Here is a 27728-nt window from a genome sequence, read left to right on the forward strand (position 1 = left end):
AGACGGATATTGTTGGGTCTCTGCAATTTGTTTCCATCATTTTACAAGCATTGATTGTTGTTATGTAATGAGATAACATAATCTTTTGCCCATGGAGAAAGATACCATCAGATGATGTTTCTCCTTTGAAAATCTACTTCCTCATTTGTTATTTGTTGAAGAAGCTAGAGATTGTAGAGGGCAATTTGGCCAAAGAATTCTGTCTTGCAGGTATTCTTTTAGCAGGTTTTGTTTTAGCAGTACTCTTGCCAGCAAGTTAAAAAAGTATGGATTCGATGAATGGACTATAAAGTGGATAGAAAGCTGGCTAGATCGTCGGGCTCAATGGGTAATAATCAATGGCTTAATGTCTAGTTGGCAGCTGATATCAAGTGGAGTGTCCCAGGGGTCTGTCCTGGGGTCGGTTTTGTTCAACATCTTCATTAATGATCTGAATGATGGGATGAATTACACCCTCAGCAAGTTTGCAGATGACACTAAGCTGATGGGAGAGGTAGATATGCTGGAGGGTAGGGCTTGGGTCCAGAGTGACCTATACAAATTGGAGGATTGGGCTAAAAGAAATCTGATGAGGTTCAACAAGGACAAGTGCAAAGTCCTGCACTTAGGACAGAAGAATTTCATGCACTGTTACAGACTGGAGACCAACTGATTAAGTGGCAGTTCTGCAGAAAAGGACCTGCGAATTACAGTGGAGGAGAAGCTGGATATGAGTCAGCAGTGTGCCCTTGTTGCCAAGAAGCCTGTCAAGGTTCCTTCCCAACTCTAGGGTACAGATGTAGGGATCTGCATGAGAACCTTTAAGCTTAATTACCAGCTTAGATCTGGTTTTACTGCCACCACCTAAATCCTTTAAGAGTTATTTGGGAAACTCTGTCTACCTTCCCCCAAGACTATCTCCCTCCCAGTAGCCTTAAGAGACATCTCCACCAAGTTCCTGGTGAACACAGATGCAAACCCTTGGATCTTAAAACAAAGAAAAATCAATCAGGTTCTTAAAAAGAAGGCTTTTAATTAAAGAAAGAAAGGTAAAAATCATCTCTGTAAAATCAAGATAGAAAATAACTTTATGGGGTAATCAGATTCATGGAACCTCCTCTAGCCTTAAGTTCAAAGTTACAGCAAACAGAGGTGAATCCTCTTAGCAAAAACGAACATTTACAAGTTGAGAAAACAAAGATAGAGCTAACACGCTTTGTCTGGCTGTTACTTACAAGTTTGAAATATGAGAGACTGGTTCAGAAAAATTTGGAGAGCATGGATTGATGTCTGGTCCCTCTTAGTCCCAAGAGCAAACAACCCCAAAACAAAGAGCACACAAACAAAAGCCTTCTCCACACCAAGATTTGAAAGTATCTTGTCTCCATATTGGTCCTTTGGGGTCAGGTGTCAGCCAGGTTACCTGAGCTTCTTAACACTTTACAGGTAAAAGGATTTTGGTTTCTCTGGCCAGGAGGGATTTTATAGTATTGTACACAGGAGGGCTGTTCCCTTCCCTTTATAGGTATAACAAAGCCTAACAGCATATTGGGCTGCATTAGTATAAGCATTGCCAGCAGATTGAGGGAAGTGATTATTCCCCTCTATTCGACACTGGGGAGGCCACATCTGGAGTATTGTGTCCAGTTTTGGGCCCCCCACTACAGAAAGAATGTGGCCAAGTTGGAGAAAGTCCAGTGGAGGACAATGAAAATGATTAGGAGGCTGGGGCACGACTTACGAGGAGAGGCTGAAGGAACTGGGCTTATTTAGTCTGCAGAAGAGAAGAGTGAGGGGTAATTTGGTAGCAGACTTCAGCTACCTGAAGGGGAGTTCCAAAGACAGATGGCAGGACAAGGGCAATGGTCTTAAGTTGTAGTGGGGGAGGTCTAGGTTGGATATTAGGAAAAACTTTTTCACTAGGAGGGTGGTGAAGCACTGGAATGGATTACCTAGGGAGATGGTGAAATCTCCATACTTAGAGGTTTTTAAGGCCCATGTTGACACAGCCCTGGCTGGGATGATTTAGTTGGGGTTGGTCCTGCTTTGAGCAGGGGATTGGACTAGATGACCTCCTGAGGTCTCTTCCAATCCTAATCGTCTATGATTCTGATTCCTCAGCAAAATTGTTTACAATCAGTATATACAACCAGTGAGAGGAGTTTTATAGTATCTACCTCTTATGGTTTCCTGACACAATTTTTTCTTTTGAATTACCATCCTCAGTGAGACAGCTACTGACTGTTAAAGTTGCAGTCATCCCCACTAACCTTGGGGAAGTGTTGTTCTTATCTCCTATTCTACTGCTGGATTTCCCTGAAAGAGTCACAGATTTTTTTATATATAGGAGATTAAAAACTTTTGCATGCAGGCAAATCTCTCATGTAGAAAATCTAATTTCTTGAGCAGCTCATGTACAGCTATTTCCCAAGGTATAGGACTAGATTGTGAAGGAAACAGCTCACAGTAACCATCAATTAATGATTATTTCAAAAAGGAAACGTTCAGCAATGGTTAGTTACTTTGATAAGAAGGGAATCGGGAAATTGTTGAGTAGGAGAAGGAAAGAAGTCTTTTATTAAAAATATATTACAGTATATTACAATAACAGCCCAAATTTTGTAATAATAGCAATGTACACTGTACATTATACTGTACACTGTTTTGGACCAGGCAATTTTTTACTACAGAAAATACATAATTTCTTTTGTGGAACTAATCAGATGTGTGAAGACATCAAATCACCAACTCTCTTTCCTCCACTCCAAGCAGGCAATTTTAAAAGAACATGTAAAGTCTGAAATGGAGAACAGAGGTATGAGTCCAGAATTAGACACTGAATTACAAAAGGTATGGTGTTCATTTACATCAGTTCTCACAACCAAATAACTTTACTAGAAGTAGATCTGGTGTTTACACAGATACCCCTCTATCCCGATATAATGCTGTCCTCAGGAACCAAAAAATCTTATTGTGTTATAGGTGAAATGGCGTTACATCGAATTTGCTTTGATCTGCTGGAGTGCGCAGGCCCCCCCTTTCCCCCCGGAGCACTGCTTTACTGTGTTATATCCGAATTTGTGTTATAGCGGGTTGCATTATATTGAGGTAGTGGTATAGTAGAAAAGAAATAATAAAAGTTGCCTACTAACAGTATTTCTCTAAACTTATTATTAAGAGAAATCATTGTGTCATCTACTGGCAGCTATATGTGTGTTCATTTAACACTAACATTCTTTTAAATTAAGAACAGGAGCAGAACAGCAAGTTAATATCAGAATCTAGACACAGTTATAGTCTTTTTGCTCTTCTGAACACCAGATTCCTCCAGCTAGTTTTATTTCTGCTAGGGTGCACAGGGGTGCTGAGAGAGCCATTGAACCAAACCGTAGACCCTGTATATAATGGAAAGCACTTCGTGTGGCAGCACCTCCAGAATCCGTAGTTCCAGCACCTATGTAGGTGCAGAGTGAGTGCATGCTTTATCTTTGCAAAGGCTACATAGTGGCTGTGTTCCTGTTTGCTCCTGTAGATGTACCAGTTTCAGATACTGTACAAAGCCTGTTGGAGCTCTTCACTGGGGATGTGAAAATACACCTACTTCCAGTGTTTTGCTGTGCCTAAAAGGTACATTAGAGTCCTAAACTCTTTGTAAATTCTGTATCAGTCAAACAAATCTTGCATTTCTAATGTGTCAATCACCATAGTACACAGGCGCCACATAAAAAAATTTCGGAGAGTGGAGTAATTTCTCTGAAAGGACTATTTATCCCTCCCTTGTCTGATGCCACTTTCTGAAGTGGGATCATTCTTCATTCTTGTCTTCTACATTTACCCTTCCCTCAGCAGCTCCCATTTTTTTTCTCTCACTTCATCTCTGTTTTTTAGAAAGGGAAGTGTTTCCGCTCTTCTGACTGGACACACTTGGGAAATAAACAACTATATTTAACCAGAAAAGAGAATATTTTAATATTTTCTTCATAACAAATAGCAATTGCTATAGTTAAGATTGCAAAATGCTTTCTGTTATAAGACTGTTCTGAGGTGGTCAAAATTTTCTGAAATATTCATCTTCAAAATACCTTTAGCAGTTTTTGAGTTATGGGTGAGGGAAAGGAAAAATAGATTCCTTCTGTTTAAAAAAACCCAACCCCATATCACATACTAACCACACTACAGCCAAAATGGATAGATTTTGAAACATGGCATTGAAATAGTCCTCACTAAGTACTGTGTGTCTTGCTACGTTTGAAAAAATGATTTAAACATTTTTTTTACTTTAGTGAGAAGCCCATGTGCCTGTACCTACTGTAGAATTATCTCTGTTAGAGACAGTGATTGTATATGCAGCAATTTAATAAATAAATTATGCATCAAGCATCAGTTATGAAGCAAAAAATCTTAGTGTGTGGAAGTGCATGTGCACTGCACATGTAAACACATTGCTCTGTTGTTGCTTATACAGACACAGCATATGATGATTCACATAATGCTAGAATGATATATTCACTATTACAATTTGGATTTCCTAAAATATAAAAAATCTGACACTTCATCTGATCATATGTATGTTAAATGATATGTTAATTTTATGTTCCATTCAAGTTCCAAGTACATAACACACATCTTTTGTGTCTTTAGCCACAAGGTGGCCTTACCATAATACTATATATTACATCCTAACAGGATGATTAAAGTGCAATCCTTTCTGCTTTATTATGGTGTGTTGCATGTGCTATCTCGTAGTAAAAGATTTGTCTGTGTTTCAATTATAAACCCTGGGTGAGAGTCTCAAACCACTTATAGATCTTGTATGCTACATAATAGGACAGACTAGCTTACAGAGGCTCTAAAAGCCTCAGTTTTGGCCAGGGGAGAATTTCCCCGCAAAGGAACTGAGGAAAACAGACCCAGTCAGTCTTCTGAAAATCCTTTTACAAGCCCTGGAGTAGAAGGTATGTCCGGGCTGTGACTGGCAAGGGTATCTTGAATATGGGACTGTAGTATTATACATTGCACAGAGTCAGGTCAGCATCAAGTAGGCACCCAGTCACAGGCTGCTGTAATTTGGAGAGCCCCCTTAGGGTTGTCTAAATCAGCAGTTCTCAACCAGGGGCCTGGGCCCCCCTAGGGGGCTGTGAGTAGGTTCCAGGGGGGACACCAAGCATGCCCAGTGTTAGACTTGCTGGGATCCAGGGCAGAAAGCTGAAGCCCACAATGTGGGGCTAAAACCCAGGGCTCCCAGCACTGCTACTTGGGGCTGAAGCCTGAGCAACTTGGCTTTGTAGGGAGCCCTGTAGTATGGGGTCCTGGGCAATTGCCGTGCTTGCTACACCCTAATGCTGGTCCTGGCTTTTATATGCAGAAAAACAGTTGTTGCACTGGCAGGCCATGGAGTTTTTATAGCATGGGAGAGGGGCAGAGACACAGGGATGGACTCGGAAAGAAAAAGGTTGAGAACCCCTAGGCTAAATTATGCCAAGGGCTGCTTCTGTCCTAGGAGCAGTTTAGAACTGGGAAGTACACAAGTGGCTTAAAGCCACATTAACTCCACCTCTCCCTGGATTGCAAATTTTGTGCTGCACCTCTCTTCTAGCAGCATAAAATCTCATCCTGTTTTCTAAGGTAAATTAAGGCTCAATCCAAAAAGCTATTAAAATCAATGGGAGTCAGTGGAATTGTGCATTTACAAGTTAGACTATGACTCCTACCGTTTAATTCTTTACTCGGTCAGTACTTTGGTTTAGTCAGAAATATAATAATAGAATTATGGATCAGTCACTTTCCTGAGAAGCAGCAAGGGCTATTTATTGGACTAAATTACATTGTTACAGTAACCATCAGAGTCAGAAACTAATTTCTGCCATGTGAAAGACGTGTCACCTTATGTAATTCTGGCTCATGTCATATGACTGAGGAGAAGAAATAAAGTTCAGGCTCTTACCAGGATGCCAGTGTGTCACTTTTATCACATGCTGTCAGATGAAAACTTAATCTCTGGCAAAAACAAAACAAATGAAGCCACTTCAATAGCTCTCTGATCACGTGGCCCTTTCTAGTTTGCAAAACAGTACTTTTTTCAGTATTCTGTTTGTCCACTGAATAATCTACCACCTAGAGCCTGTGTTAGCTGCTCCTAGAGCTTTTCAGTATCAATGACTGGGTGGGCATGAGTTACTTCTGTCCCTGCACAAGCATTATCAGTAACATTCTGGATGTCCTCCTACTCCTTGGCTTTGTTTAGATGTCTTCTGTTCCTCCTGTAGGACAGGTTCTTAGACATGTGGATATACAACCTAGCTTCTAGTGGTGAGAATTTATCAGCCACTTTCTGCTTGGAATCTAACTCTTGCAATAGGACTAATTGTTTGACAGTCTCCGTGTTATATTCTGTGTCCCAGTTTCCTGAAGTATAGTTCTTTTGCAGCTACTGTGAAGTGAATTATCTTTGGCTAAAGAAGCTTGTTAGATTTTGGCCCTAAGGTTTTGTTAATCGTTCTGGTCCATAAAGTCTTTGAACTGTTGATCTCAATGTGGCATTGTGAAGTGTGTTGTGACAGTCTAACAAGGCTAAGCATGGATCACCAGGGTTTTGTAAAAATCAATTTATTGTGTGGATTTTTCTGCTAACCAATTTGTCTGTGAATAGTAAGGGCTTGATTTGGTGTACCTGAACTGGTAGGTTGAAGATAATTGCTGAAATGAGCTACTGTTGTGTATTATGGGCCATTATCTATTATTAATACATCTGGAATCCAATGGGAAATTAACTAATTTACTGTGTGTTATTATTACATTGCTACTCGATGTATTGTGTTGGGCAACAGCTTAATTTAAAATGTGACTAGTAATCTATTAACTGGCCCATGAAATTGCAAGCCCATTAGCAAGAATTTTTAATGAAGCTGTAAACTCAGGGGTTGTACCGTATGACTTGAGAATTGCTAACATAGTTCCTTCTTTAAGAGAGGGGAAAAAAGTGATCCAGGCCTGTCAGTTTGACATCTGTGGTATGCAAGGTCTTGGAAAAAATTTTGAAGGAAAAAGTAATCAAGGACATTGAGGGCAATGGTAATTGGAACAAAATACAACATGGTTTTACAAAAGGTAGATCATGCCAAACCAACCTGATCTCCTTCTTTGAGAAGGCAACAGATTTTTTAAATAAAGGAAATACAGTGGATCTAATTTACCTAGATTTCAGTTAGGCATTTGATACGGTTCCACATGGGGAATTATGAGCTAAATTGGAAAAGATGGGGATCAATATGAAAATTGAAAGGTGGATAAGGAACTGTTAAAAGGGAGACTACAATGGGTTGTACTAAAAGGGGAACTGTCAGGCTGGAGGGAGGTTACTAGTGGAGTTCCTCAGGGATTGGTTTTGGGACCAATCTTTTTATTACTGACCTTGGCACAAAAAGTGGGAGTGTGCTAATAAAGTTTGCAGATGACACAAAGCTGAGAGGTATTGCCAATACAGAGAAGGACCGGGATATCATACAGGAAGATCTGGATGACCTTGTAAACTGGAGTAATAGTAATAGGATGCAATTTAATAGTGAAAAGTGCCAGGTCATGCATTTAGGGATTAATAACAAGAACTATTGTTATAAGATGGGAAGGCATCAGTTGGAAGTAACAGAGAAGGAGAAGGACTTCAGAGTATTGGTTGATCACAGGATGACTATGAGCCGCCAATGTGATATGGCCATGAAGAAAGCTAGTGCGGTCTTAGGATGCGTCAGGCAAGATATTTCCAGTAAAGATAAGGAGGTGTTAGTACCGTTATACAAGGCACTAGTGAGACCTCATCTGGAATATTGTGTGCAGTTCTGGTCTCCCATGTTTAAGAAGGATGAATTCAAATTGGAACAGGTTCAGAGACGGGCTGGTAGGATGATCCGAGGAATGGAAACCTGTCATATGAAAGGAGACTCGAAGAGCTTGGCTTGTTTAGCCTAACCAAAAGAAGGCTGAGGGGAGATATGATTGCTCTCTGTAAATGTATCAGAGGAATAAATACCAGGAAGGGAGGGGAATTATTTAAGCTCAGTACCAATGTGGACACAAGAACGAATGGATATAAACTGGCTATCAGGAAGTTTAGACTTGACATTAGATGAAGGTTTCTATCCATCAGAGGAGTGAAGTTCTGGAACAGCCTTCCAAGGGGAGTTGTGGGGGCAAAAGACATATCTTTTTTCAAGACTAAGCTTGATAAGTTTATGGAGGGGATGGAATAATGGGATAACCTAATTTTAGCAATTAATTAGTCTTTGACTACAAGCAGTAAATATGCCCAATGGCTTGTGATGGGATGTTAGATGGGGGTGGGATCTGAGTTACTACAGAGAATTCTTTCCTGGGTGTCTGGCTGGTGAGTCTGCTCAGGGTTTAGCTGATTGCCATATTTGGGGTCGGGAAGGAATTTTCCTCCAGGGGAGATTGGCAGAAGCCCTGGGGTTTTTTCGTCTTCCTCTGCAACATGAGGCATGGGTCACTTGCTGGAAGAGTCTCTGTACCTTGAAGTCTTTAAACCATGATTTGAGGACTTCAGTGGCTCAGACACGGGTTTGATACAGGAGTGAGTGGGTGAGATTCTGTGGCCTGCGTTGTGAAGGAGGTCAGACTAGATGATCATATGGTCCCTTCTGACCTTAAAGTCTATGATCTATGATTCTAATAAGAAGTAATCTGTCTTGTTTAATTCAGATAGACATTCTGTGACAAACTTGGACCAAGGGTTCCTTCTGCATTCTGTTCCTTCTAATTTATTGCAGATTTTGCACTTGAATACTTTATCTGTGGTTGACGTGTACATATCTGGCCAGAATTGTTCATCTTGTGATATGTTATATTTCTCAATATCCAGATGGGCACTGTGGATTAATCTTAGCATTTCTGATTTTATGTTGGGTGGTATTAAGATACAGTGTTCCAGGATCCCATCATATGCACCAGTTTCATTTCCAGAGCCCCAATAACATTTTATGCTTGGAGATACCTGGACTTTTTCAATTGGCCATCCATCTAGAATTATTCTTTCAAGCTGTTGTAAAGTTGGGTCACTCTATATTTTTAATAGGAGCTTGTAAAATTGAATAGTGCTTGAGTCATGTTCAAACTCCTCTTTTTTCAGCTTCTTGTTTCCACTATATATAAATGTACTTGGAAGCTGGTTCACCATAAGAAATTCTTTCTGGTCCTGTGGTAAAATCCTGGTTTCATTAAAGTCAGTGAAAGTTTTACCATTGACTTCAATGGGGACAGGCTTTCACTCCTGTATTTCACATTTAACTTTTGCAATTTCATCATAATTTTCCAAATGGTTGGTAGTCCTGAGAGCTGTAACATCTGTTTGATCATCTGCATTTGGAGACTTCAGCCCAAGAGCCTTCCTGTTCACTATTTCAAACTTTATTAAGTGGTATCTGCCTTTATACAGACATACCAATATAGGTTTCCCCTGAGGGCTCATTTTGTGCCGACTGTACAAAATGAGCAGTTTTCAATTTTAACTCTGGGTAGTTACTACTAACTTTGTATTTGCACTCAGCTTCAGTGCCTTTTTTGGAATTTAATTTTTGTTAATGTATTTCCAGTGTCACAAACCAGTAATTCATGAGTTTTAACTCTGGTTCTGCCACAGACTTTCTGAGAGACCTTCATTTGAATTCTCTTTGTTTCGGTTTCCCCAGCTGTTAAATTAATTAGTCTAATAATATTTATCTATTGTTCAAGGGTGTTGTGAGAATTAATTTTTAGTTTGTACAGTAGTTTAAAAAAACTAAGTGCTAAGAGTTATTATTCAAACAGGATAAGAACATTGCGGAGAAGCTAAAAGATAACTTTATATCAGTCTTCACCACAGAAGGATGAGGAGATTACTTCAGAGATATTCTTTGCAAGTAATAAAGATGAGGTACTGTCAGAGACTGTGATATCAAAAGAAGAGATATCAAAACAAACTGATAATTTCAGTTACAGTAATCAGGACTGGATGGTGTTCATGCAAGAGTTCTGAAAAAAAAAATAAAGTGGCTGTACTGCTAATTAAAATGTATAATCTATCATTAAACCAGCTACTATACTGGAGGGCTGGAGAGTAACCAATACTGTACCTCTTTTTTAAAGAAAGATTTCTATAGGTTGTACTGGGAAATACAGACCAGACTTTGCTTCAGTATCAGATAAAGCAGTAGAAAAAAAAAATGAAGACAGATTTGTAATTCATCTAGGTGAATATAATATGACAAGGACAAATTAGCACAGCTTCTGTGAAGGAAGATCATGTGTGCAACCTATTATAGTTGTTTGAAGGTATCAGCAAAACTGTAGATAAAAAAGAACTGGTAAAAACAGTTTACATGGACTTTCAAAAAAAAGTCTATTATAAAGACCCTCAAAAGAAATTACAAGGATATTGAGAATTTAAAGAGTGAAAGGGAAAGTTCTATCTTGGCTTAGAAACAGAGAGTGGAAAGCAAAGACTAGAAATAAATGGTCAGTCTTCATAATAGAAGGTGGTTATTAGTGGATTGTCTCAAGGCTCTTTATTGGACTGGTGTTATTACCTGGAAGATGGTGGTTGTGTGTGTTTGTGAATGAACTGGCAAATTTTGTGAATGATACAAAATTACTTTATTTAGTCAAATCAAGATAATCTTTTGATAATCTTCAGATGCATCTAACAAAGGTAGACAGGCAATACAACAGCTGACATTCATTGCAGACAAATGCTTAGTAATGCATATGGGAAAGAACAATCTGAAGTACTCAGACAACTTGTTATCTTCACTGCTATAGTTACAGAGCCATATGTTACCAAAGTACCAGGCCTAGCTATGGTGACTGCATCAGTGGAAAGTCATTATTGCTAGAGTCTCAGGCATGGTCTCCTGATGGACACTGGCACTAGGTTGCTTGACCAGAAGTTGAGAGAAGACAAGAACATGTGAAGGGAATGATTGGAGACACAAGGAGTAAAAAGATAGAAATGAGGTGAGAGAAGTCTGGGCTGAAAACGTCCTCCATATTATATTAGTGGGTAAGTCAAAAAATACCCAATGAAACCCAAAATTTGACATTATCAGCACAGCGAGCTAAGTAACTAGGGGAAAAATAGATAGTTGAAAGTAGTATTCAAAATTCTGGGCATTATTTTTAGTTAATAAGTAAAAATATTGTGCAAGAACTATATTGTTGAAGAGTATCACACACACCCCCCTTTTTCTTTAGATAAGCCAATTTATAAAAAAACAAAACAACCTAAGTAAACATCCAGGAATAACATTCATCCTGTTAGTATGCTGTATTCATGCTTCTAGACTAGTGTTGATGCATGAGGAATACATGTCAGGAGAACATAAAATCACTAATGAACACACCACTGCCTTGCGTTATTTATATTTTTAGAACAAGATATCAACATGATAGAGCTTTGATTTGTAGCCATATGGTGAGAATTCTGAGATATTAAGGTGTCATTCTGGATACCAGGAATGCCACTTCTGAAAGCATTTTTTTTTCTCATTTGGGTGAATGACAAGGTTTGGTTGGAAGTTTGGAACTGAGCTGAGCAGGTGTGCTCCAGCTCAGAGTGGTGGAAGAATGTGGAGTGGGAGGAATTTGGGCTGCCTTGTAAGCCTGGAGGAAAGGAAGACTGGCATCTTATGTTGCACAATTCTTACCAAATATCACATGAACTACATCCACCCTTCTCATTTACATCAGATCCGAATCCTGTCTCGTGAGGGTAACTGGATTACTTGCATGAGTTAGTATATAAGGATTGTAAGGCAGTATGTAGAATTTTTGCTGTGATAATGGAGAACCTGAGGCACATAGCTAAAGATCCTAAAGTGAGACGAGGTGGTGACAGCAGCAAAGGGTAAGGGTGAATGAAAGTTGGTGATGGAATCATACCTGATATAGTTTTTTAGTTAACCTCCATATTTCCTGATTTGCGTGTGTGTGTGTGTTTTAAAGTAACTACAACATTCTAATATTATTTTTGGAAGATAATAGGTATCAATTTACAACCTTAACTTTATCTTACTGAAGGTAGTTTGTGTGTCTGATAGACAATATATAGTGTATATGAAATAGACAAACATGTAAGTGATGGAAGAAGTATAGGCCTGATTGTCAAAAGGGCTGAACATCCCCAATTCTTATTTAAGTAAGGTGACCGGATGTCCCATTTTTAATGGGACAGTCCCGTTTTTGGGGACTTTTTCTTACATAGGCGCCTATTACCACCCACCCCCTGTCCTGTTTTTTCACAGTTGCTATCTGGTAACCCTACACTTAAGTGAATGAAAGCTGTGGGTGCTTAGCACTTCTTTTAAAAAAAAAATCAGCTCAAACATATGACTTACTCTTATAGCTGTGGTTGAGGTTAAGATACTGTAAGAACAAAACACCATTGTCAAAAGTATAGTATTCTAAATACTGGCCTGGTTAATTGTATGGAATCCTGAAAAGTCACTGTGGAGAATAAAGGCATGCTCTGTATTACTTTTTGTGCACATGATGTGCACCTCATTTTAGTTGCTTGATACTATCTTGTTTGACTGCAAGGAGTTAAATCAAAGGATGTGACTGGGGGAGATAAAATAGGAAACAAAACAATGGCAAAGATATGGCACCAGAGAGAATACCAAGATTCCTTCATGAAACAATAGGGTACTAAGTGGAGAATGTGCACCTACCTGGCCCAAATCTAGGTTCAAAGGAGATACTCTCTAGCCTAGGGAGAAAGTGGGGAACTGAGTAGGTAGCAGTAGCTGGAGATGAGTCTCTGACCATTCACAGAGGCTGCCGTGGGGGTTGTCTCACTCCCAGCTTAAAAGTAGGGATGTTTGGGGTGAGCACAATTTACCTAACGTGTGCAATGAAAGGATAAAGTGTAGGTAAGAAACAGATGTATAGGCCTTTTAAAAAAACCCTGTCCCAGCTTGCTATGTACCGTTGGATAAACAAACAATACATTTGTTTTGATAAAACTGTTTTGAGTCTCTTTAATCTGGCTGCTGGGTATAGGTTCCCAAAGAGAAGTTTTCTTGCAGGTGTCAAATAGTGTTGGGTCTCTTATGTTTACATGATGGTGGAGAAATATGGGGGCTGCAGCCCACAGATCCAATCCCAGAGAGATTGAACTACAGGGTGCCACTACAGAGAAGTGGAGGAAGCCAGGCCGATTACCCAAAGAATGCATTCAAGAGAGACTAAAAAGGGTCTAAAGTGCAGCCTACCTGGTAACTCCCGGAGTTACATTTTGTTTATTCTGCAGAATTCAGTGAGTGTTTTAACAGCCATAATGGATGCCTGCCATTCCTAACAGTGTTGATATGAAGTCTCCTCTCCATTTCTGGGTGAATCTAACATATGTACAGTACTTATTAACTCACAATGGTTCAAGCTATAAATGTGAAACCTGAATTTCTTCTCTGTTTAGGGTAAGTCAGAGCTTTATATTTTAACAAATGTGTGTAAGAGTAGCTCAGACCTGAGTTAACAGTAACTAAGCTTGTTAATGTCTTGGCATGACTTTTATTACCAGCAGACATGCAAAGAACTGATTAAGGTTTTTCTTGGTCTCCATACCCTCTTCACATGTAGATATTCAGAGTGCAGTGAATATCTGACAAAGTAACACTCATTTTTTTCCCATTCATTAGAGCAGTCCAACAGGCCACCGCAGTTGGGTCTACTCCGACTCAGCCAAGCTCACAGGCTTTCATTACCCCTCCCACACCTCATTCATGATGGAGTCCCTTATCATTCCTCTTTTTAACCCATACCATCTACCTTCTAGGAAGTTATGACTGTAGCTAACATTCTCTTACGAGCAGAGGCAGTGACATCTGCTGAAGCAGGCATCAGTGTTGCTCATTTAGTAAGTTGATAGGTAGTACTAGGCAATCGTTATTGCTCTAGTGGTCCACTTGCATTCAAGCATATCACCTCCAGCAGTCAGATTGACACCTTTTGCACCCCCTATGCACAGCATCTTCAGTGCCCCCTCTGCCTACAGCTGACCTTTGTGTTTTCTATAAACAATGAAACTAAAAGAAATATAAATGATGATTTAAATACAGTAGAACCTCAAAGATGCAAACACCAGAGTTATGGACTTACTAGTCAGTTGGCCCCCTGTGGAACCGGAAGTCCTCAATCAGGTAGTAGCACAGACCAAACATTATTAAAAAAAAAATAAAATAAAAAGGCAGCTACTGCACTGGGCTTCTGCCATTGGTGGCTGGGGCTGCAGATGCAGAATGGAGGTAGGAGTCAGGGCTCTGGCCTTCAGACCCTCAGGAGCACTGGGGCTCAGGGCTTTAGACAGTGGGGGAGTGCTGGGGCTTGGCACTTCAGCCCCATGGCTCTGTTCCCTTCAGCCCCATGTGGGGGACCAGGGTTCGGGGCTTTAGCTATGAGGGGAATGCCAGTTTCAGCCCCAGTGCTTGCTCTGTAGTTAAAACTGCAAGCAGAGAGCAGCGCTGCGGAGCTAAAGCCCTGACCCCTAGTGCTCCCCCTGGTATAAAGTGCTGAGCCCTAGGGCTCCCATAGGACAGAAGACCTAAGCACTCCACCTGGAGTCCTAGCACCCAGGGAGTCAGAAGCCTTAACCTCTCCCCTCACCCCATAGCTGCACCCCCAACCTCCCATGTGGCTGAAGTCTGTAACCTCTTCTGCAGACTTATGGAACATTTCAGTTATGGACAACCTCCATTCCCAAGGTGTCTGTAACTGAGGTTCTACTGTATTCACTTTTAACTCACTTTTAACTTTTAGGAACCCCTAGAACACCGGCGCCCCTAGGCACGTGCCTACTGTGCCTAAATGGAAATCCAGCCCTGCTACAGCATGCATATAAATCCCATTGACTTCGGAAAGACTGCTGACCCTTTAAGCGATTACAGCAACCCTTTCTAAAACTATTTGTTTCACTTTTGCTGGTTATGTTTTTATAATAAACTTTATACACACACATTTAAAGGGGTATTGTCAACTTAATCACATCTGCCAGTTGTTAAAGCCTATTACAATTCCTACAATTCTCTGTTCGATTTTTTTTGAAAGTGGATTACTTTGCACATGTGACAACTTTTGTTGGATTCCTCAGTTGGTTACATAGGTCTTTCAGACAGCAATACAAAAGAATAACATTTTAAAGCCCACAAAAATTGGCCAGGGTATTCAGGAGCAGATCTAGTACTAGCAACGAATTTAAACTTTTTAAAAAGAGTAAATTTCAAGATTTTAAAGTTACATGATAGTTTAAAATGACTTGTAAGCAATTAAAAAAAAAGATAGTAGGGTGTGCACTTAGTCTAATAGTCACACACCTACAGTGGAAGACTTAAAACATAGCATTAGCTTGAGTTTTGCACTCACTTTAATTATTGCACAATACCCATGCACCTTATATCTCATTGCTTAAATTATACTACTCAGCTTTACTCTTTTTTTGCTAATGCATCACACTTACATGTAGAAATCAACAACTCGCGCTCTCACTTCCCAAAACAGACAATTAAAAAACTGTGTTAAAGAAACAAAGTACTAGGAAAATGTAAAGCAGGCCTATTTGCCAAAAAACAACTAACCAAAAAAAACAAAAACCCCCAGTTAAGACAGAATTGCTGGAAAGAAAAAAGTACATGAAAGCCATGCTTACTATGTAGGAAGAAAAAAAAGTGTTTTAAAATGGTAATAACAGCTAGTGGTCCATCTACCCTACAGCTGCCTAAAGTTTAGCAGTTGAGCTGAGCCAGTGAAGTGTAAGAAATCTTTAAAATATTTCTTCCAAGTAGACACAACCCAAAATTGCACCGATTAGAACAGTTGTGTGATCTGCATTGCATCTGCATAAAGAGGTGTTACTAAAACCACAAAAGCTACAAAAACACTGCTGCTAGTGGAACAAAAAAATTGTCACATTAAAAAATACAATTTAAAACTAGAATTACTGTGAATAAAATGCTAATCCCCTTTTCATCTGAATAATTAGAAATTTTCTTCTTCAGAATGCTTTACCTACTTAAATCTTTGCAAACACCTCATGCTATTAGCAAGCAGTACTCTGTTTTACACAGGAGGAAAATGAGGCAGAGGTTAAAAGTGACGTTGCCCAAAGCTGCAAAGCAAGTCAGTGTCAGAAACTGGTTTAGAACTCCCAAATTTCTTGTGTGCAGAGGTATTCCCAAAACACAGGAACACACCTCCCTGTTTCAAACGTCCAAGTCCTGTGCGCAGAAGCAGATCTGAATGACCATTGCAAGGTTAATTAACATTTGAATATTTTACAAGTATATTTGTGGGTTTATAGGAATTAATTTCTAAATTATGAATATAGTTGGTCTCTAACTACTGTTTCTAGTATTTTTTTTTCCATAAGATTTTCATTTCCTCACTTTTTAGCCACTCAAATCACACAAATGCAATATCCTTACAGACTGCACAAACTAACTTCTTTAAATGGGTGCTAAATGTTGCATGTATGGACCGTGTGGTGTCACAGAACTTGCATCCTATGGTTAAGACTTCTGATGGAGGAGATGAGACACTCAAATTTTTAACAGCAGTTATTCTTGTATAATTAATTGTTTAAAATAAACATCTTGTAGAATATCAGATGTAGATTTTTTGGGGAAGGATTTAATAGTGGTAAGTACTATGGCAAATACTTTTCTCAAATGTATATTTAAAAGATCCATGTTAATTTAAAATGGGAAATTCTGGTGGAGCAGGGACCATCTTTTTTTCCTGTGTTTGTATAGTGCCTAGCACAATAGAGTTGTAAGCCATGACTAGGTCTCCTAGGCATTATGGTAATATAGAGAACAGAATAGAACAAGGATCTTTCTAATCCAAAAAGCAGGGACCATATGAACATTGGCAGTCCAAGTATTCCTATGGTATTCTGCTAATGTACCCTCAGCTGTTATTCTAGAACAACTTCTAAGTTTGAGAGATAATTTAGTCTCCATGTCCATTCAAATCCTTGTTCTTTGCCAAGGCTGCCAAAAAAGGTGCAATTTGTGTAGTTTTTATGATGTGGATAGCTGTTCACTAGGAAGCTGACCAAGACATCTCACATCTGTTAAAGCCCCCCCCCCCACCATGGTAAAGAACCTAAGCTAGATTTGAATAAATCTTATACAGAAGTTGGAGCAGTTTTACAATGGTGGTCTAATTTGCATGTTTCTGTATTCTCTTGTCAATTTTTGACAAGAATATTTAGTCTGTGTATTTATTAATAACTGGATATAAAAAATACAGAAACAAATATACCATAGCTACTACACTCCCAACTTTCTACCTTTGATATTAGCGTTGAGAGTTTGGACACCCTCTCACGTTGTCAGAATAAAATGTAGGCCTCTTTTAGATACATGTGGTATGAAACAAAGCTGCAATCCTGGGCTGTAAATGACTAACACAACAGAGCAAGTGAATCTTTTCTGGTCATTACTCCTTTGTTCTTTCTGAATAGTGCAATACCAAATCAATAGGAATGCAGCTTATAGAATGGAAAAGAGCTATCAGAAGGGGGCAACAGTCTAGTTAAAACACACTTCGTAAACACACTCTTGGAAAAATCAGTCTTATGTTTTGGGATATCAAAACCACAGAAAAAAATATTTATCTATGATTTTAGGAAGATGTAAGCTACAGAATCTACCCTTTGAGGTAAGGGTTTTCCACTTCTAGATGTTTATTATTTTAATTGCTATTTAGGAAAAGGTATGTTCCCTTAACTCCTTCAAAATGAGTTATACAGTAAAGCTATTTTGTGCCCACTTCCTTAGCTTGGGAAAAGCCAAAATGTTCAGTCCTCAGCAAAGTATTGGTAGAACTTAGACATGAATTCAAACACAAAGTTTAAATTGATTCTTTGAGAGGTTGCTTTTGCATAGTTCTGAGTTTGCCCGAGGGCTTCTCCATAGTCAGTTTAGGGAATGAGCAAGCTGTTTTGCAATTCATGTCAAAACTCTTACTAGGATAGCCTCAAGCCCTTTCTGTCAACATTGGAGTGAAAGAACATTAATTTCATATCATGGGATGTAATATAAAGAACACATCTGTGTGAGAGCCTCAGTCCTCAAGTAGGTACATGCTTTTGTCACATGCTCTAAAACATTAATCCAGCACTTGCAAGTTTTCTCCTCAGTGAATCTGGTATGTAAAGCAAGTGTATGAAGGCCTAAAACATTAAAGAAGTGAAAGGGAAAAAGCTATTTCTTTTTACTAGCTGCAGCACACCTTGAGTAACTACTATGAGGAGGTCAGACTAGATGATCATAAATGGTCCCTTCTGACCGTAAGTCTATGAGTAAAAAGATGGCGGGGGAAAAGAAATGGCACAATGATAGGCTTGCAGTTGACCAATAAATATCAACTGAGGGCAACAGGGTGGAGGGAAGTTTATTTTCTCACTGAATTATTCATTGGTCCAGTGAGGACTCTTGAATAGATAAATTAAGACAGTCACTACACAAGGATTTTATAAGTTTATAGAAATGCTGACATTTTTACCCATTGTATCACTTTTTTGATTTGACATTACACACAATACATTCCATTATAGCACAACTCATTCCCAGCCAGTTGTGAAAAGCAAATAGCAGGCAGCAGACTAATCCTGATAACTTGCAACTAAGCTGCACCCCCCTTAACCCCGCCCTTTTTTTTTTTTTGAACATTTAACTAGTTCTGAAGCAGTCAAAATATATATTGCTGGGTTGATAAATGAAGCTTTGGTTAGAATTCTGTTGATACCAGTGACCAAGAATTTTGCTCATTTCACAGTCTAGTAGCTCCCTAACAGTCACAAATTAAGAGATGCACTCATTCAGATAAGGCACAGATGTGAAAGACACTGCATTTTTAATACTGTACTCCCTTATAAATGCTGCGGAAGCAGAACTTTTGGTGGAAAGACATACATTGTTTACAAGTCATTTGCTCAAGTTGGTTCTCTAGGCAAGTCTTATCTTTACTGCTGGCACAAGGGATACAAGAGACAATCACTGTCCTCTTAATTAATCTGGTGAGAGATCAATGACCACCTGCAACATTCATTTGGAACCAACACCTTTGTTACTATAGTCAAGCTGGATACTAACTAAAAGATGTGCATTTTACTTATAGTAATTATCCCAGTCAGCCTCTGAAAGGCTTTTATTCATGGAGGTTATGGATGATTTTCTTTCTTGCCACCAAATCTAGGAGAAAACCTGACAGTTTTCATCTCTTTTAGAGCTCACTACCCTTGCAGAGTGATTCAAAACTCTAGCAATTGCACATCAAAACGAATCAAAAGAAAGGAATTTAAAGATATTTATGCATAACAGAGGAGCAGTAAAGTGCACGAGAACATCTTTACTTTACAGTTTCTCTAAGTATTCATTCTATAATCCCAGTTAACACACTGGAAAGTGACTAGTTTTAGCAGGAAATTTGGTTTCAAAATTACATGAGCATGAATTACAGTTCTTGATAAACCTCTAAAGATAGATGGCACTCAGTTCTTCCAGTAAAAGGAGAACTTTGGTTCAAATTAACTTTTTAAATTCTATTAGTTACAGTAATCTGAATAAATTACAAAAGCTCATTAGTGAAGAAAATCCAATTAAGGTCTACTTCAGAAATAACACCTCATAAGAACAAGATCATTGGATGATGTCAACAGGTAAATTTAACTTTCCACAATTATATCTGAAGTTGTCCTAGAGCAATGTCAAGTTTGGGAGCTGATCTAAGTCTCTTGTTCCTTAGGATGATAGTGTTGTTGAGATGTTCAGAGCCTTTGGAGGGTTAAAGGGTATTTACCTATGCAAAAGATACACATCAGATTGATAAGACACTTTTCTCCTCTCAGAAGTTAGCGACCATGATCATGCACATTAAACTCAAAATGAAGTAATACTCTAGAGCCTTACGCTTCCCACAATGAAAATTTATACTCTAGTTGTTTCATTTGCAAAGCAGAGGAGCCTCTATGCATGTAGGGGAAGAAAAAAAAGTCTGGCAATAGACCCTTCTGTGCTAAGTTGCAAAAACACACCTATGAAGCCACAGTAATTATAATTACTGATTTAAGCACAAAGACAACTTCCATAATCTTTTTAATTAAAAAACAAATGTAGTCATTGGCTGGGTACATGCTACAGATCTACATTTCAGCTTCTCTTTTAAGTGCACAGTTGACACTTCATAGAATTTCATTGTCACTAGTCACAAAATACAAGAGAAAGTTGCCAGTCTAAAAAACCCAAGATTTTCCATAGCTGTTAAGTCAGAGCAGTTAAACTAAAATATCATAATCAGTAAGAGAAAATATAGCTGTAAACTGTGCTACTGAATTTGTTCCACTGTGGATCCATTTAGATTTAAGGTAGCCTGAATTTATCAGGAAAAAACACTTTTAACAACTAATTTTGTAAAAGTCATGTGTTAACTTTTGTTAGAGGAGGTAGCCTACAAGTTGTTAGATCTGAAAAAAATACAGGTCTATTCTGGCTGTAAACACTGCTAGAGCAGTAGATATAAATATCCATAATAAAAAGTAGTGTGGAAGAAGTTGTTCTAGGGGAAAAAAACAGGTAAAATGATCTGAGCTTCAAAAGGAAAAACTGTAGAAACATTTAGTACATTTACTCATCTGTGTAGTTTAAATGATATAGAACTGAAGATTAATATATTACAAATCCACATACAATAAAAAAGTGTTAGCTGTATAAATTCACCAGTCTTTTGCGTATTGCAAATGTCATTTATCCAAACAAATTCAGGTATTTTTATATGCTAGTTATGTCATATACGTCTGACGATTCTCCAAAGAACAGATATAGTGGAAATATTGACTTGATTTTTTAAAAAAATGTGCAAATGCTTCACAAATGAGTTTTACACAATGTGAACCCCTGATTTTTATAGCAGTTTTTCATCATGTCTTCATTTGTTATTCTAATAGATATATTTTGTATCTTAATAAATTGGCTTTTTCAAATGTTAGTAATTAAGGCATCTTGCTGTATACAGTTTCTCAATAGTGCAAACAAAAACCATCTTTAATATTTTGATTAAAACAAGATACTAAAACATTTCAAAGTTTTTTCAACATAACTGGAAAATAGCTGCACATTTTAACTTTTCTTGTGAAACAGTTTAAAACTCTCTTATGGCGGCGACTGGTCTTGTTGGTTCCTCATAACTGGTTCTGCAGTTTTGTCTTCACGATGGTAGAATTTATATTCCTTTATGCAATATCGCAGTGAAACACAGCAGCAATTAAAATGACTTTACCAAATAACTGAACAAATCCCAAATACAGCAAAAGGCATATAGTTTTCATAGTACACTTTCACCTCACTGAAGTAAAAGCTGCTCCTATTAGGCATTTTCCACTTCAATGTGAAGCAGATTGTTAGGATTTTGTTAGTGGTTTCATTAAACAGTTTTTGAAAGTCCATTCCTCTTCTGCCAATAGGTCTTAGAAGAGAGATATTTTGGAAATAGTGTATAAATCCACAGATATTTAAAAGGATTATTTAGCCAAATATGCATTGCTCAGTTCTCCATGCATCTCAGTGTAGCTGTAATAAATAAGCACCTACATCCTGAAAAGGAGAAAGAAGAAAAAAGTTTGTCACATTAATTCAGTACTGGAATAAAGAATGCATAAGGTAGGATGCATACTGTAATCATTTCAAAGTATGCTACAAAGATATTGTAATTTGCACTGCAGTAGTGCCTAAGAGCTCTAGTCATAGACCAGGAGCCCTTTCTGTAAGATACTGTACAAATATAGAACAAGTAAAAGTAAGGCCCCAGTTTATGACTACACCTCTACCTCGACAGAACTCTGTCCTTGGGAGCCCAAAAATCTTACTGTGTTATAGGTGAAACTGCGTTATATCAAACTTGCTCTGATCCGCCGGAGCGCTGCTTTATTGCGTTATATCCAATTCGTGTTATATCGGGGTAGAGGTGTATTTCAAAGTAAAGTACAGGCAGGACCCTGTCTGCTGAAAAGCACATTGGACCAAATTCCACAGCAACATCAATGTGGTCTGTTTCCCTTCTCCCCCATGCACGCTCACATCTATGGCACATAGCTGAAAATACTCATTATGTAAAATTACTAGACTATTTTCAACAATATTTTTCTACTGCTATGTTCTCCAGGCATTCTGGCTCCACTCCCTAGGTGTCTGCCTCCCCAGTGTTGTATAGGTGGGCTAAGAACTTCTTTCTCCCTGCACGTGGCACAGAAAGGGGGCGTGTCTGTAGCCAGCTTCAACGGCTCATCTCTGGACTTTGGTTACTGAGCTGCTGTTCAGGTAGCTCAGCTGACCAGCTTAAAATTTTTTTTTTTTTTTTTTTTTTTTGCCTCCCACCACTCCAGGGCTGCAATCTGGACTCCAGTTCTGCCTCCTTGACCTCCTACTGCCTGGCTACATGGAATACTGCAGGGCTCATGCATTCCTTGTGGGGAAAGCTGGAGTGCAGCTACAGGCAGGTCCCAGCAGGGCAGGAAGACATAACATATCAGGAGCCTGGATGCATCAAAATGGCAAATTCCCCAATCATGAAACTGTAGAGTTCACAAGGCTCCGACTGAGATAAATGAGGTAGGTCATAGCCTAACATAATAGCTTTAGGGGTATCTGCAGACTCATGAAGACAACAGTGAACTGATTTATGCTCTGGTCCTTTATGGTTGCCAAGATAATTTTGAAAACATTGAGTAAGTTTAAAAAAAAAGATGAGCTTCTGGAATATAGTTTTATGACAGAGATGAATTCTACAAAGGGTCCTGACTACAAGCAAACACCAACACTGCTACCTCACAATAAAAATGCGTATTCTTTTGTAAAAAGTCACTGCATCTCCATTTTTTCCACTCCAATGAACAGGCAGCTAGTGAAAAGTTGTTTGGTGGGAGGGGTAAGTACTATATGAAAAGCTCACAGCTATGCATTTCTAAATATTAGTCAGTGGAAACGTCCTCCCCTCGCAGGTTTGTCCTCTTACCCTCTTTCTTGGGCTCAGGAACCTCTTCTTCACTTCATTGCTCAAATCATGCAGCTGAGCCAATGCCTACCCTCCCTCCTTTCCCATATTGGATCCATGTCAGAGCTCTCCTGGGAAGAGGGCTTCGCCTAAGTGCAGCCCTGTGGGTCCCAAATTGGTTTGTGTGAGGAGTACACGGTTCTACAGCTCTGACTGCCAAGAGCAGCACCCGCAGAATTGGCTGCGCAGGCACTTGTCTCCTCAGTGGGCCTGTCACTGCCCTAGGCTGAAGAGTTGCAATTAACAAGCAGTAGGGGAAGGTAGATATTTAGCGTGCTTTAGAAAGCTGTGGGCTGCTTTCCCCAGCCCTGAAACATTTTAACTAACAAGCTTGTTACCCTCTCTCTCTGTCCAAACTCAAAGATGCAGCAGGTATTTAAGATTCTCTACCCTACAGTACACATATATTGGTATGTCAATATTCAGAAACATCTCTCTCCTTTCCTGTTTTACCTACTTATCTGCATTTTTCTACTGCACTCATAATATCCAAGTGCCTTACTAGTATCAGATAAAAAAACCCAACATATCTTTCTCTCCCCAATTGGGAGGCATTTTTTTTCTTTTGTAAATAAAATGTTTATGGGAAAGCCAAAGTAGATCCCCAAGTCACTGCTAATAGATGAAACTGTAAAGCAGACATTTGAGATTTCTCCAAACGAACTTTTCTGATTTATATGAACATTAAATGAAAAATATTTCAAGATTCTACATCCTGTAACACTTGTGGGATGCATACAAATTTGATGTCAAGTTAGATGGATATTCAGTGTTACATTGATTACTGAATATCACTGGAAACAAATTACCTTAGCTATATTACCAGTATATCCTGGAACCAGAGTCAGATGATTTTCTTGTTCCCACAATCCACTTAGTTGTTGTTTTAAAATCTGAATATTTCTGGAAGAGAAATGTAGACACTCAGTCACAAGTGCACTTTGTATTTATCTAAATATCACTCTGGTAACAAGTGTTTTACGGTAGATATGCCATTAGAAGCCTCGGTATTAGAGAATGTTATTCTATATCACATTAGTGGCAATATCAAGGCAGAATGTAGACTTCTGAACTTATTGTTTAAAGTGAAGTTCACCAGTTTTTGTATTACTTTCATTTTTTGTATGAGTTTTGCATTTAAGACTCCAATAAAAAATCACTGAGAACCTTTACAAAGGAAAGTTTTGAAGAACACTGCTTGCTTCACAAAAATATATCAACTTATTTTTAAAAGTCAGACAAAGTAATTAAAACATGCAATATTGTGCAGGAATAAGATTCACAACACACATAAGAGGAGGTTACTTACTGTAACTGGATGTTCAAGATGTATGGCCCCTATCTGCATTCTACATGTGGATGCGCATGTGCGCCATATGCCTGAGTCCAAAAGTTTTCTCCAAGCAGTGTCCGTTGACCCGCACATAAACAGTATGTCTCCTTGTGTTCCTGACCAAGGGCATAAAGGGCACCGTGGGCGGACGCCACTCCAGTTCCTCCTTTCACCGCAGTGCAGTCAAGTCCGAAGCAGAAGGGAAGGAGGAGGGCAGGTAGTAGAATACAGGTAGGGACCACACATCACAAAGAACTTCCACTTACAAGAAGTAACCTCCTCCTCTTTGAGTGATGGTCCCTATGTGTATTCCACATGTGGGTGACTTGCGAGCAATGATCAGGATGGTGTTGGATGTGAGGAGGCTGATAGTAGAGCCACTTGCAGTATAGCTCATCCCATGGCTATGTCTGCAGCTACCATGTGATCTAGGGCATAGTGTGTTGTAGACATGTATACAGACCACCACATTGTGGCTTTGCCACGGAACGACAGCTAACGAAGCCAAGGAAGTGGCCTGTGCCCATACAGTATGAGCTGTAACATCTCCGGAGGGTGACTTTCGAAAGGGTTTAGTACTTTGTAGGTAGAACATCAGGGCCTGCCTGACATCGAGGGAGTGTAATCTCTTGTTTGTGGGGAGCCATGTGGTTTTGGGCAGAATACAGGTAAGTGGATAAACTGGTTGAGATGGAATTCTGACACAACCTTGGGGGGAAGTTTGGGATGTAGTCTTAATGAAAGTTTGTCTTTGTGGAAGACCATTTAGGGAGGATCTGCCATCATGGCTGCTAGTTCATTGACCCTTCTGGCTCAAGTGATGGCAACCAGCCAGGAATGCCACTTTAATGGAAAGGTGGGTCATGGTACAGGTTGCCCAAGTTTGAAAGGTGGTCTTGTGAAAGCTCAGAGGACGAGGTTTAGGTTGCCAAATCCACACCTCAGTGGGAACAATTAAATTTTGAGCAGGCCTTTCATGAATCAAACCATCATAGGGTGTGTAAAGATGGAGTATCTGTCCACTAGGGGAAAGGGAGAGGAAAGTGCTAGTACCTCCAGGTGCACATGGATCAAGCTGAGAGCTAAGCCCAGTGTTTCCAGGGCAAGGAGGTAATCTAGAATGATCAAGAAGGTCACCCTTACTGGTGGTGTCAGTGGGCTCACTCCAGAAAGTGATGCCACTTCGCCTGATATGTTCTGGTGGATAATTTTCTGCTCTGGTTCTGCAGGATCTGGGCAGAATATGCACCATCTATGTCAGATGCTCATCCAAACACCAGACTGTGAGGTGACCTTTGAGCCTGCCCTGGTCTTGCATGAGAAGATCCGGGAACAATCAGAGCATGAATGATGGTTGGGTAGATCTTCAGGAAGTCTGCGAACCAGAACTGTCAGGGACAGTAGAGTGTTATGGGGATGACGGTGGCTTTGTCCCGACACAACTTCCTGAGAACTTGAGGTAACAGGGGAAAAGGAGGGAAGGCATATGGGAGGCCACCCGTCTCAAAGTGATGCTCTCTTGCTCCCGTAGAGTCTCTTCCCATGGTGCCCCTAAAGCAATACTTAGGGAGGTTCAGATTCACATATGACACAAAGTCGTCCTAGGTGGAGAGGGTGGTCAGTGTAGTTCCCATTGTGGAGAGTCCTGCTCAGTGCTTCTGCCAGGGAATTCTGGGTGCCTGGAAGATACACAGCCTCTATGGTCACCTGGTTTCTGATGCATCAATTCCACAGTCTGACTGACTCTGAGCAGAAGGAATGAGACTTGGCCTCCTCCTGCCCCCTGCTTGTTGATTCAGACCACCGTGGCAATGTTGTCTGAAAGGATTTGTATGTGGAGATCACATATGAGGGAAAGGAAGGCTTTGCAGGAGAAATGGACTGCCTTTAGTAGTCTGGCTTCCCTCAGTGTCCATGTGACCTGCACCATGCCGTGGTCCAGTTGGGCACCCCATCCTGGAAGGGAGGCATCCGTCATGATGGTGGCCTTCGGAGTGGGAGGGTTGAAGGGGATCCCGATCATGACGTTGATGGATTGGACCATCAAACAAGAGAGGTCAGAACATCCAACGGAACAGTGACTCTGGAATCGATGTGGTCCCTGGTCACTTGTAGGTCAGGTGGAGCCAGGTCTGTATACACCACAGGTGGAGTCTTGCGAGGGGCGTCATGTAGGTGCAGGCTGCCATGTGCCCCAAGAGAGGCATTAGCGGACTATTGTGTGTGGTTCGCTGCAAATGTAGCCAATCAGGGTGCTCATCCTTGTAAAACAATTTGCCAGGACAAAGGCCCATGCAGCAACTAAGTCCAGTCTCCAATAAAATTTATTGTCTGCATGGGTGACAAAACGGACTTGTCTTCATTCACACAGATCCCTAGGGAAGCCAAGAGTCTTTGAAGAGATTGGATCATGAAGAAAAACTGTCGTCACACATGTCCCACTAGGAGCTAATCATCCAGGGAAGGGAACAGCATGTGACACTAACATCTCATCGGAGCTGCTATGACCGCAAATACCTTCGTAAAGACCCATGGTGCTGTCACTATTCCTAAGGGAAGGATGCAAAACTGACAGTGTTGATGTCCCACATGAAACGAAGGAATTTCATGTCAGACAGATAGATGTGTATATGAAAGTGTGCATCTCACATAGAGAGCTGTGAACCAAGCTCCCTCCTGAAGGGAGAAGATTATCGATGAAAATGTAATCATGCGGAATTTCAACTTTCTGATTAATGTATTTAACTGATGAAGGTCCAGGATTGATCTCTGCCCTCTGCTTTTTTTTTCAGGATGAAGAAATATGGTGCATAGAATCACCTTTCTTGGCATTAAGTGGGACAACTCTTTATCACACCGTTTCCCACTGAAGAATCAATTAGTGGGAGGGATCCCTTGAAGGGATGGGTGGGATCGAAAGACTCTATGGAGTAGCTGTGATGGATGGGAAAAAAAAAAAGAAAAAAAAAAAAGGCAAAAAGGGAAGATGGCTCCTGAAGATGACTGGCAATGAGGTAGTTAGCATCAGAGACTGAAGCCACAAATCTCTGCGCAGCACTAGTCCAGTGGCCAAGAAACAGGAAGCAGTGTTGGCTGGCATCCACTGCTGTCTGGAGGGTCACCTTTGCCACCTGTCTCCCCATATCCACTAGGGCCTGGAACTGGGCCTGGTCTCACACAGGGAACTTCTCCCTAAACTCTGCCAGCCTGCCATATGTGTTGAAGTTGTACTTAGCTAGCACAGCCTGGTAGTTCATTATGCGGAATTGCAGACCTGCCGATGAAAAGGCCTTCCTGCCCAGGAGGAGTAAATCTTTTTGACTCT

General features: G+C 39.9%; 1 protein-coding gene across 4 annotated transcripts in view; it reads right to left on the reverse strand.

Annotated features, from left to right (window-relative positions):
* Nucleotides 1–18402: 18402 nt before the first annotated feature.
* Nucleotides 18403–27728, reverse strand: part of KATNBL1 (katanin regulatory subunit B1 like 1) — a 40299-nt gene continuing 30973 nt past the window's right edge. For 3 of the 4 annotated variants that reach the window (XM_030559419.1, XM_030559418.1, XM_030559420.1), the window contains 2 exons: nucleotides 23894–23973; nucleotides 18403–21614 (listed from right to left, as the gene is read on the reverse strand). In XM_030559419.1, the coding sequence (XP_030415279.1) occupies nucleotides 21565–21614; nucleotides 23894–23973 (130 nt within the window). In that variant the 3' untranslated portion in view covers nucleotides 18403–21564. Of the gene's footprint in view, nucleotides 21615–23879; nucleotides 23974–27728 lie in introns of all 4 variants that reach the window. The other variant, XM_030559421.1, reaches the window with a different exon arrangement.

Source organism: Gopherus evgoodei, chromosome 4 (assembly GCF_007399415.2).
Source record: "Gopherus evgoodei ecotype Sinaloan lineage chromosome 4, rGopEvg1_v1.p, whole genome shotgun sequence".
Taxonomy (NCBI): domain Eukaryota; kingdom Metazoa; phylum Chordata; order Testudines; family Testudinidae; genus Gopherus; species Gopherus evgoodei.